The sequence below is a fragment of the Pieris napi genome, chromosome 21, assembly GCF_905475465.1.
Source record: "Pieris napi chromosome 21, ilPieNapi1.2, whole genome shotgun sequence".
In the NCBI taxonomy this organism is placed as follows: Eukaryota; Metazoa; Arthropoda; class Insecta; order Lepidoptera; family Pieridae; genus Pieris; species Pieris napi.
In genome coordinates, this window is record NC_062254.1 from 2,441,713 (window position 1) to 2,454,684 (window position 12,972).

General features: G+C 33.8%; 1 protein-coding gene across 1 annotated transcript in view; it reads right to left on the bottom strand.

Moving 5' to 3' along the window:
- Nucleotides 1-722: 722 nt before the first annotated feature.
- Nucleotides 723-12,972, bottom strand: part of LOC125060273 (ATP-binding cassette sub-family D member 3) — a 33,934-nt gene continuing 21,684 nt past the window's right edge. The window contains exons 11-15 of the mRNA XM_047665088.1: nucleotides 11,956-12,091; nucleotides 10,971-11,145; nucleotides 10,365-10,538; nucleotides 6,059-6,163; nucleotides 723-3,186 (exon numbers count right to left, since the gene is read on the bottom strand). Of these exons, the coding sequence (XP_047521044.1) occupies nucleotides 3,052-3,186; nucleotides 6,059-6,163; nucleotides 10,365-10,538; nucleotides 10,971-11,145; nucleotides 11,956-12,091 (725 nt within the window). The 3' untranslated portion in view covers nucleotides 723-3,051. The remainder of the gene's footprint in view (nucleotides 3,187-6,058; nucleotides 6,164-10,364; nucleotides 10,539-10,970; nucleotides 11,146-11,955; nucleotides 12,092-12,972) is intronic.

A 12,972-nucleotide genomic window follows, 5' to 3' on the forward strand; every position in this document is an offset into this window, starting at 1 on the left:
ACGTTCTCCTTAAGTACGTATAAAACAATAACTTCATATCAATACAAATTAATATGAAAAAAAATTTGTTTTCGATCAAGTGATTAGGTACGTAATCCCAATAAAGTGTAGATGGGTAAGGTAAAAATACTGTGGCCTGTGGGTTAGTTTGAAAACAATGCGTAGGTACATTACCAGCTGTACAAGCTTAATTAAGATTGTACATTTTGAAATAAATTGTTTTAGTATCATAACTGCAATAGAGATTTTTATAGATTACTTTTCAGGCGCCATATTTTCTATTGTTTCTGACAGATCTCAAAAAGAAGTTAACTTGTAGTCCTTCTTAAATGGGTATCTTTTAAAAGCATTTAGGAAACTTGAATTTACTGGTGTAATACGTATAAATGTTCATATATTTTCACTTATTTATAAGAAAAGTGTTCATTGTTAGAGGACACGGTCTTTATGTTATATTGTATTTTTTTCTATAAAACTTGCATCTTAAAAAATTCTAATTTTATAACATCGTAAAGGTGCTTTAGGGATCGTAAAGGTATTTCTCACATTAAGAGTATCATAGACAACGAGGAATTTCTAAAAGGCCTTGATGACCCATATATGATTTATTTTTATGTTTGTGTAACTTTTATTAAACTATAATGGTAATATGGCTTGTTATCTGAAAAAAAACTACATGTCGAATTGTGTCTCCTTCTTAGGGATTTAAATAAAAGGCAGTATTATCCTTAACCCTTCTTTATTGACCCAGCACCTAACAACGATAACAAACAAACATAATCTATCACAGCGACATTTACTTTTCTTACAAAAAATTGGGAAACGTGATTTACAGAATAGCGAATATGATCATGTATACACAAATAAATTATGTTAAAATATAGAAATAGGTAACCATTTTAAATTATTGAAATGGAAGTCCTAACGCGTCGGCAGCCATTTTGCATTGCAGTGCGCGGGAGATCTTAAAGTACATAGCATGTTAACATATTCCCCATTTTAAAAATATACTCCTTTGAGATATATTAATCTTAAATTTAAATACTATTGTACAATTTTATATTTTCTTAGTCTGACGAAAACTAAATTAAAAATATGTTCTTATAGAGTGAATAGTTACATATTATACCATCGAACATGGACGCCAATAATTAGTTAATTAGGAATTATATCATTGATTAAATTATATCACAAGTGCTTAATGTCGTGGCCCGATCGTTAATTCACTGTTCTGGTCAACTACTTATAAATGTTACGTTTATCCTGTATATATAAGTTAAATGCTGATTTATAATTGATTTCATGTTTGCCACATTACAAGGCAATTCCACGATGAAGCCACAACATAATATGATTAAATATAGGGTATATATACCTACTTATCCATAAAAATTAAATCAATAATATTTTTTTTCTTGTGTCTCGAAAGAGTCTAATCACCCACAACACAGGAATGTCCTAGTGTGACCAGCGTATATTTCTATATTAGGACTAATCATTAACGCTTAAATATCTCAAACGTTGTTTACATGTATTCAGGCCTAGTTCGTCATAGATTCTCGCGCGACGCCATCTTGCCAAGACAAGCGTTTTGGCGGGATCTTGAAATAATGAATGTGTGAGTTTTTAAAGCTTTAACTTGACAGAATAGAAATAACAAATATGTAGGTTTTATAGTCACTTATTAATATTCTGTTATAGTTTTAAAAATCTTGCCAAATAGCCCATTACACTGATTTATTTTTATGAATAAGGAAGTTAATTTATACGTCCAAGATCGTTACCAAGTTACGATCTTGATGAAACGTGTGATATTGGATGAGAGTTTTTTTATAGTTTAATTACACATTAATAAATTATTAACTATAGATAGAGCACAGATAGTGAATTTTGTACTTTTTGTGATATTTTAAGTTGAAACTACAATAAAATAGCACTGGATAAATACCTTATTAACATACCTACTATAGCTTTAAATAGTTAATTGATGTAAAAACTAAAAAAATTAAACTTATAACACCACTATTATACTAAATACTAAAGAAAATCCAGTTTCAAAAACTAACGGCATCTTTAATAGTGATATCAAGTTAAGTACATATCTTCATATGATTTAAAAAGCAATGAAAATTGGTTGCCCTATATACAAAAATAGTGGGAGATGGGTTACTATTGAAATTATATAATCATATGTGCTGAGCATTATTTAATATGTTTAATAAAGCTTGAGACTTTAATTGCTATTGTTAAATTGTATATTTTTAAATACATATATGGGAATAGATCAAACAATAAACAATGGTCTAATTAATATCCGAGCACCATTACAAATATAAAAAAATAAATTATAAAAACATTTGTTCATTATATATGAAATCACTGAAAACGTCAATAATCGAATATTACGTATTCTAAATTAGTACAAAGAGTCAAAAAGTAGATTGGCTACTTAAAAATATTTATTCTATTAGTATTAACGTGTATAGATTATGGACCAAATTAATCTTTAACGTATATAGATTATAGACAGTCATAGACAAGGATATGACCGAGTGTTTCTTTTGCAATCCGTTAACGAAACTGTGACTGTTAGGCTTATGGCCAGTCTGTGGGTAAAGAGAACCATCATAGGAGTTCTTTATTGCTTTTTATATTAACCACAGTGTTACGTCATTCTAGTTTGACAGTTATCTTGATATTTAATACGAAACATAATTAATTTGTGTATAAATGACGTGTAGCAACTTTTTCATAATTTAAATATATTTATATTATAATATAAAGTCACATAGGCAATCAAATTTTTTCCATATTTAGAATTTTGTCTAATAGACCAACTTTAACATTTATAATGCTTTATTTATTTTATTAAACATAATATAGTAGATTATCATATTTATAAATAAATTTGTATTATTATTTTTTACTATCTGTCTCTTTTCTCCGTAGCGTAAAACAATTTGACAGAGCGACTACTTTAAGAGGTTGTGTCAATTGTCAATACATTGTCTATGGTCCAATATACAATCTATACATGTCACCGTAGAACAATCACGATCCGAATTCCTGTGTAGAGTTATCGATCTCCCCAAAAACGTAACCACCTCGACCGTCCATTTGCAAATAATGATCGTGGTGTTGCCATAATGATTTTCGGTGAGATACCGTAAATAGAGAAATGCCCATCTGAAAATATGAAAATGGAAAAGTTATTTTTCATATTAAAAGATCAATTTAATACATTTTAGAATACATTTTTTATGTTTAAATACAAAGAAAATATTTTTAAATTAAATTCTAGACTGTTTTTTTGTACATAGAACATAATTTTAAATGATCTAAAGATATCAATATTTACATGTTAAATATTTGTTTATAGACATATTTCAATAAGCTTCCTTTCCATCATTTATCAAACACTTCGATTACGTTTCGCCATTAGTTACGTGGGTCATTCTTCTTTTAAACCTACAATTTGATAAAGCTTTAGCTCAATTAAGAAAATAAAAATATAAAGCTTTCTTGTCAGTTTATATATATATTCTGATAGCAGATTTTCTATTCTATTGGAAAAAGTGGTTTGCCGAGATGTTTACAGATTTTTGTACGATTTTCTAGGCCTGAAAGATAGATTCGACAAAAAATTTTACTATTTCGGCACGAAATCTTTTATTTTATTCTATCGAATACTCTTTGTCAAATAACTTGTACTTTTGTAATACATTAATTAACTAAATGAGCTTTTAGAAAACATACTAATATAATACATTTGTATGTATAAAATATGTTTTATTCATGACCTAATACCACTCCGTCACATTTTCTGCTAATATAAATGTATTTTTTGCTATAAATAAATTTTTACTATCATTTAAAAATAAATACCAATATCACAGATAGCAATATAATCAAATAATTTAAATATAAATTTTAAATGTTGCACAAAATATATAAAAGACAAAAATAATTTTCCTATCAGGAGACAACATCGTGACGGAGTTTGATAATCTAGGGGATACCAGGCTGCGTTTTGGTATAAAACAGGTATATTTTTCTAAAATAATTTATTTTGTTATACATCTTTTCAGTCTTCATCATTGGCATATAATAATAAAAATAAAATAACATGAGATCGAACTTAGATAATTATTGAAATCACATTTGAGAATCTTTAGAATAAGAGATTCATATTTTAGTAAATTAAATGACTACTCATTCGTTTTAAATAAATAAAGTCTAGTATAGCTGGACATCAAATTAACGTTTCCAAAAACATAAAATAAAATAATCATTAAGCCATTGATAGAAAGTCTTATTTTTCGAATATTGATAGTAGCTCTTCGAACTAGAAATATTGTCTCTTCCCTTTTTATTAACATTCGGAGCCTGGAGTGTTTGGTAAGAAGTACCGCAGACAGCAGTTTGATCAGTTGGATCTTTCGTTTTAAGCGTGGCGAAAGGCTGATCTTCATTGATTGATTCATCTGGGCTGGATTATGTATACATAATATCGTAAAATCTTTTTCGGGGCATATTAATTGTGTTCATAATATCAGTGAGCATGAAATCTTCTACATCATGAATTATATCGTCTTCTTTTTCGTTAGATAAGAACAGTATATACAGTATATACAGAGGCAGGATATATAGGCAGAGGCTGATAAGTTTTAGAATAAGACAACAACGTCGTAAGAACAGAATTGTTCACAGCAACAACTAAATACCCTATGGTTTAAGACGAGTTTCCGTGAACATTTGGTAGACTTGCTTTGTTCCTTTCAGGGGCACAATATTATTTGGAATCGTTGTTGCTACCTTTTCCAAGTCTTCGTCTGTCAAAATGAACCGTTTAAATTTGTTGGCATCTTGAAAGTGGATAAGAATTGGAACATCTGCAATATAGTTTCCTCTACCTACTATGGCATCATCTTGGCATTTCATTGTCCCTCCAACCATCAGAAGCTCCTTTTCCATGCCCTGATTCAAAGAAGTTCCAGGATATTTGGCGAAACCCATAATCGAAAAAATTGTTTGCCATTAGGTAAAAGTGTGACAGAGTTGACATGTGACGTAGGGGTAAAAACTTGTTGCTAAGTCGATAACATTTAAAAGCTGACATAGAATTTATAATTTACTCATTGACAACAAAATATTTCCTATAACGTAAGAGTAGACAACAAAAAGTAACAATAATAATTATATTTTGAATCCATTACTCACGTGACGAAGCGGTAGCCGAATAAAAACACACACCTTCTGTCACAGCTTTCGAGCGATTGACGCGCTGACTTTTGATGTCAGAGGGGAAAGTGTACCAAGGGGGGAAGGAGGTCTAAACTTTCAATCGCAGGCCACAAAGACGAGCGGCACAAACGCGTATTTCGAAGGACAACCCACGTGACAGAATTTACAAAATAAAGCACTAGGCAGTAGGAGACAAGTATTTGATATTTTTTAAATATTTTATTAAAAGTGATAAAAAATAATGGTTGCTATTGCATGATAGGTAATATATTTAGGAGTTATAAGATATTTTTATGTTTTGTGTCATCATATAATTTTTTCGTAATATTATGGATTAAACGCAAGCTGAGGTAGCGGGAGACACAGGGAATTTGTATGAGATACACTTCTGTCACGCGGATTTACTACTTTGTCACGTACTTTTACAATTAAATTATTCAATATATTTGTTATTTGATCGTGCATAGCCATTATGCATATAGTACAGTGCATGTTGAAATACAATTAAGAAAAAAATAATAGTAATTTCCTTGTTTATTTTCTCACTGATTAGTGGAGACAACTTATTGTAGGTTAAAAAGAAGAATGACCCACATACCAACATATGGAAACATTTGCTATGCTACCCCATAGTGACTGTTTCCTTTCCGGAATAAAAAAGGAATAACCCAAGTAAAAAACTAGATTTTTTTCTGGCAATAAAAGCCTTTCTCAGACTTCAAGGAAATAAAAAAATACTCGAATGGGTCCCGCCGTCTTGCACTTTTGCGCCTAGCAATATATTTTGCGATTCATTTTTATTTATATACATTACCTCTCTGCAGTATTGGTACATGTGCCCTTCAACGTCCACCGAGACTGCGCTCGTACACTCGTCCAGAATCGCGAATTGTGGCGCGTGGTAGAAAAGACGCGCCATCTAATAAATAACATTTATGTTACAAAATAAAAATTTATTTAATTTTTTGCGTCATCTGTCTTCATTAATATTATAAAAAGGAACGATTAGAGGTTTATTAGTAGCCATTGGGCTCGTTATGATTCAATGTATTACGTTCCAATAGATGGCGCTGGCTGGCCATTGTAACGCGCCAACGCTTTGATTAGAAATTTTAAGGTCTAGATAACGTAATTCTTTATAGACAAACGAGGCAAATTCACCTGATGTTAATTCATCATTAATTACCAAATTTTTGAAAGAGCACACGTATATAAATATACGAATACTCTTTATAATTAAATATGATCTTATTATCATAAGAAATGATAAATTAATATGATTTTTATGGAAGACAACATCAACAAAAAGTCGGCGCTGTGTCTAACAATTTAAAAAAATCTATTCTGCAACCAAATTAATGCGGGTATAAAAAAAAACTAGACTGCGGGTACACGTTAGAAAATTCATTTATTCTATCTAGTGACTAGTCACGTTGTTTAATTATTTATTTAAAGTAAAAAAAAAATACAAAAATTTATGTGATGGTGGAACACAATTTCTCCGTCCACCGAAGCGTCGACATGCGTAGGAAACTGTTATTTACGCCCATGTCAAGTGTCGAGGTACAGGTGTCTTTAAAGTTGACTTTATGTTTGTACAAGTAGGTAAATATTAAAACATCTAGTTAATCTAGTGCTTAGTGTAGGAATTTAAACACTCCAATAATGACTTGATTTACTATAATTCATTTCATTGACTTAAATTAACTATAAAGATAAACAAAGGAATTGCCCGTTCGCATGTATCACAACTTCTTTTATAATCTATTCCCTAAGAGCTGATTTACACAGGGTCAGTAACTGACTACAAATTCGAGGCAAGTCAGTGCTGACCCGAAAAAAACCCTGTGTAAACTGATTTGAAGTCAGTACAGTGGCTTGAAGTCAGCGCTGACTTGAATATTCGGACACGAATATTTTAAAGTCAGTTGGCGCCCCCCGCCACCCGCGCACCCCCGCGCCAGCCAAATAAACCCCGTGTAAACAGACAAGTCAGTGCGTGGTTAGTCACTGCCGCTGCGTTGTAGAGTGACCACGTTTTTTTCGCTGGCGATAAAAATGAAGCTCAGCGAAGACGAAACCTTAAAATTGGTGCAATTATATGGCGAAAATTCGCAATTGCTTCAGCAACAAAGCAGAGCCACCAGTTTCGTTTCTATCGTCAATCCATTTTCTTACCCATTGTCGTTTATTTTTAGTTATCTCATTTTCTACCATTTCTATTAACTCATTCAACAGCAAAATTGATAAATTTTTCAACAAATAATTAAATCGTCGTTTCAGTTGTTTTCGCGAATTCATTTTTCCCACTGACTTCACACGCGTGTGCTCATCCTGAGAAACGCGACACTACTACTTACTTCATGTAAACAGTTAAAGTCAGTCGCGGCGCCGACATTGGCGCTGCGACTGACTTGTCTACTGACCCTGTGTAAATCAGCCATAATACATCAAATGAGCAACTATGACACATGCGCACTTGTAGCAAGATTCTTAAGAATACGTTTCATAAAAATGTTTAGAATTTAATTAAATAAATATTAAAAGCAAACAATATAAAACAGAAGAAACACATAAAGAAAATAATATTACGATTGGATATTTAAATGTGTAGTACTGGAAGAAAAGCAATATGACTCTAATCAAAGACTATATTATAAATAAATAAAAAAATAAAAATACAAAATAAAAAGCCTTTTATTTCCCAATATAGTTAGTTAATTAATAAGGTACATTTCTTTATGTGGTTTTCTAAACCTTTGCAAAAACTTAACAAAATCTATTAGTAAATGATTATTTTTCCGACCCAAATATCGGCCAATAGAATTGCACCATTCGACGTCACGTGGTACAACCTACATGGTATTATACTGACAATTTTTTGTGAAAATTTTCTCTGGTCGTTGCTTCAAGAAAAGTATTAAGTAGTTGTTTTATTCACCTGACGACTATAGTCGTCATGACGACTATATTTGTTTGCAACGAACCTATCGGGAAATACCCGATAATTTTGAAGCTCTTGTGGTATTACATATGAATAAATATTATGACTATATTTCTATCATGCTAAGTATTATTATTTACAGTTTTTGATATTCTAATTCTTGTATAGGAACCCCTCTTCAGGTGAAGGCCTCTTCCAGCTTTTGCCATTTTTCTCTAATTTTGCGCTATGTGCTGCCATTTGGGGCCAGCTATTTTTTAATATCTTCTTCCCAGCGTGCGAAAGGTCGCCCTCTGCAAGAGCTGGTTAATTAGATTGTTTTCTTCGGTTGATGAGTTGGTTTTTAATGGTGTTGCTGGAAGGTTTTGGTCGTACTCTTCCTCGGTGACCGGCCGTCTTGGAAGATGTGATGATTCATTTTTGTTAAGTTTATCTATGTTGTGTTAGTACACTGAGAGAGGCGTTGTTAGTTGCTATATGTTGTTGCTGTTTCTTTTATTTCCTTCGTCGCTCTGCATGTCTTTCTTGTTTACTAAAAAGTTAAGCATTCCTGGCTTAATCACTCCTTCTGAGATGCTGGAGGATCGTTGAGGTGTTGTGCGACTTTGAAGGGTTTTATTTTTCTTAGCTGTTTGTGTACTGGTACTTAGAGTATTTTTCTCGGCATTTTTCCTCTGTTGTGGAGAGATAGAAAGGTGCCTTTTTCTGTTGTCCGTGTGGTCGGCATCTGTTTTATTGGGTTTAATTACTACCAGCTTATCGTATTTTATGGTAGCTTTGTTCCCTTTTTCCTGCTCTAATTTGACTTGTTCCTGAAGAATCTTCCTTTTCTCTAGGACGTGATATGGGTAATCATCTTTTAAATAGTAGCTGGTATCATTCAGAGTTTTCTTTTGTTGCATTACCTTTATCTTGTGACCTAGAGGCTTGTCGCCTTTTTTCCCTATTCTTCTAGCAGCTTCTATGTCATGGCAGTTTATATTTAAAGAAAAATAATTATTCTGAAAATCAATTACATTGTTTTCTAGATGTGAATAAGAACGTTCATTTTCCTCCATACCAAAGAAAACAACGTTTCTTTGCCTTGTTTGTCTCTCCAACTGATTTAACCTGTGTTCTTGGTTTTCTATTTTTTCCTCGAGTTTTTCCTGATTTCTTTCCAAAGTTTTTAATTTTTGGTCTAATATTTTGTTTATATTTTTTGTTACTTTCTCCGTCACTTCATCTGCGCTTTTTGTAATAGTGGTTTTTTGTTCATCTAAGTCATTTTGAATTTTTCGAAGTGCTGCCATTACCTCTTCTATTTTGATTTTGATTTTTGTATTTTAACTTGTTATTTTTAGGTTTTGCGACCTCTAGTATCGAATAGTTGTTTACGTCGATTGGTACTGCAGTAGCTGTTCTTGAGATGATTTGGCTATTTGACGCTAGATGGTGTTGTTTACTGACTTAGCAAATTAGCAACGCATTTTAGGTTATTTTTTAAATTTTTTAAATAGAAAGTTTAATTATTCTTGAGTTTGCATTGAATTGTCACGCACGTTCACTTCAGATTTGTTCCACTATTGACTTATTGTCCGGAAAAGCAACTTTTGCACGTAGATTTATGGTAGTTGACCGTGTAAGCAATAGCACTATTTTATTGGTTTTATCCCTTTTTGGTGTTAATTTTTCACTTGTTATTTGTTCATTGGGTTTCTTTCACACTTATTTCAACGATTTTTCAGTATTATCGGAGTTGTTCTCACTTTATTATTTTTAAAGATCAAATTTATACAGAGCACCGTTTTAAGTTGTTATACGTGACACAGTCTACCCGCCTCTCAAAGACTATATTATTAGTCTGTAATTCCGCATTAGGCCCCTGCGTTCAAGTACTACGTAACGCAATTTTTGGAGATTATTGACCCCCCCCCCACATGTAACTCGCCGTAACGTTTTTCAGTATCCAAGTACTCGAGTATTGTAAAACGTTTCGTGACCACCTAGTGACTCTTCAGTTACTATTATGTGGTGTTAGTCGAAAATAATATTAACAATAACGTGTAATTCAATCCCCGCCCCGCATCGTAACGTTTTACAAAAGGACAAAAAACTCGTTACGTAATACTTGAAAGCTCCCTTACTCTATAATTCCAATAGCTACAGACTATATTTTATTATAAAATTAGCTCACCGCAATCCTCTGTTTCTCTCCACCGGAGAGTACATCCATCCAGTCTTCCACAGCATCCCAGCCACCGTCCCTAGTAGCGAGATACGACAGCTGTACGATATCGAGGTATCGCTCCAACTCTTCGTCCGTACGACCCCGACGAACCATTTCGTCCCGAGTTTGTGGGTATATTATCTAGAAATACAACTATATATTGAATGCTTTTAAAAAGCAAAAAAGCTAATAAGTTGCACCGGTGTTTCATACTGATAGAATTGGATATTTATCTATTTTAAAGCAAGTGTGCTTTTGTATTAAAAAAAAAATGATGAAGTAACTTAAAAAAACAGCTGACAAGTACAAGTTTATAAAAATCAGTGCAGTAGTTTATGAGATCCATGCATTTCTTGATATGTAAATTCTATCCAAGCAAATAATTCAATTACGAGATAACTATATTTTCCTATTTTTTCAATCTTTACTGGGAAAGAGATGTACTGCAAAAAAGAAACTCCGCCATCTTCCTAAATTACTGTATTTTTTTAGAAAAAATTATATAATTTGTGCCTACCCTCAATTGTCAACCTCAAGAGTCGACCAAATCAATTAGATTCAATACACACATACCTGATCCCTGAAAGTCCCCAAAGTCATATACGGCCTCTGTGGTACATAAAACAGCTTTCCTTTAGGTGGCTTTACGAGGGTACCACCAAATATAGGCCAAAGTTCTCCAAGCATACGGAACATCGACGACTTCCCACAACCATTCGGGCCACAGACTAGGACGTTTATACCGGATCTAAGGAAAGTAATGGCACTTAACTTAACGAGAAATAAAAAAGCACTTTAAATTGTTGTGTTCTTTTGTTTATGGCATGATGATATAGGGCAATCATCGCAGCCCATAGACACCAATTTTAGTTGGTGCGTTGCCGGCCTTTGAGAACTGCAAATTTTTTAAACAATTGTAGGACGTATTTCCCAGGGAAGGCCAAAATAAATTTAATTGTTATTTAGCTGTAAAGAATTTTAGGTTTAAAAAATTAAATATATATTATGAACTAGCCCCAGCGAACTTTGTTTCGCCTTTATGATTTTTTTACTTACCTTTCTAGCTACATACCAACCTATATTACTACAACATACCCCATAGTCTTTTCGCTTTTGGAATTTAATTCCCTCAATAAAACCTTCTTCAGAGTTAAAAAATACTCGAATAGGTCCAGCCGTCTTCGAGTTTTGAGCTAAGCAACATATTTTGCCTGAGCAGTGTTGGCCTAGTGGCTTCAGCGTGCGACTCTCATACCTGAGGTCGTAGGTTCAATCCCCGGCTGTACACCAATGGACTATCTTTCTATGTGCGTATTTGCTCGAACGGTGAAGGAAAACATCGTGAGGAAACCGACATGTCTGACATGCCTCATAAATCTGAGGCCAAGACCTAAAAGAGGTAGCGCCACTGATTTATTTTAACATATTTTACGATACATTTATATGTACGTAGATTAAACGTGCACGTGCACAGTCGTGAGCAATCTTGAGCCTCCACAAGAGTACAAATACGCATATTCAGGTACGAATTAACAAAATTATGTTAATATATACTAACTTTACTTCAAAGGTAAGTTCCTTAATGAGTACGTCTCCGTTGGGCGTGACCAGTGGCACCTTGTCAAAACTTATAATTTTGTCTTGGTATATAATTTTACCAGCACCTGGTGTTAGTGCCAATGTACTCGGTCCCACTGTAAAGAGTAATGATCCATCACAATAGAGCAGAGAATGTTGGGTTAAGGTCGATTTATATCTACAGACATTGAGTGTGGCAGACACGTGCCGTGACAGACACCGACAGACACCATTTATTTATATGTAACGTATAGAAACGTGCCGTGATCTGTCACGATCTGTCTGTATCCAGGGTGTCTGCACCCTGGATACCGACAGACACCGTCATCGGCGTCCGCTCTCACTGGCAGTTACTGCATAGCATTCCATCCATTGTAAAAATGCAAAATAAAAAAACAAAGCACGTGTACGCAGTTCCGATACTCTATTCACACTGCCCGGCAAGGAGCCACAGACACGTACAGACATGAACCGCGCAGACAAAATATTCTTTCCGAGAATACTGGCCGGGCACGACACGTGTCTGTAAGCGTCTGTACGGCCGTGTTACGATAGATATAAATACGTAAATAGTTACTGTAAAGTGTGGAAGAATATCATTTTGTCTGCCACGGCACGTGTCTGCCACACTTAATGTCTGTAGATATAAATCGACCTTTGAACGTGCAACCCTTAACACTGCGTGAGTTCGGACGGTGCACCAATAGAACTTCTAGCTTTCTCCTACTGCTAAGGAAAACCATAGTTTCGATATGCGGTTTTCTTCCCATGGCACACGGGCATGAGGCTCACCTGATGTTAAGTGATACCGCCGCCCATGGACACTCACACTGCCAGAAGTGCGTTGTCCCCCTTTTACGAATTGGTCCGCTCTTATCTTGAAGGACCCTAAGTCGAATTGGTTCGGAAATACTTCAGTGGGCAGCTGGTGGTGGTGGTGCGCGGCAAAAAGTGCCTTTAGAAGCGCTCAGTTGTGTTGTGTTTTTAATATATTGTA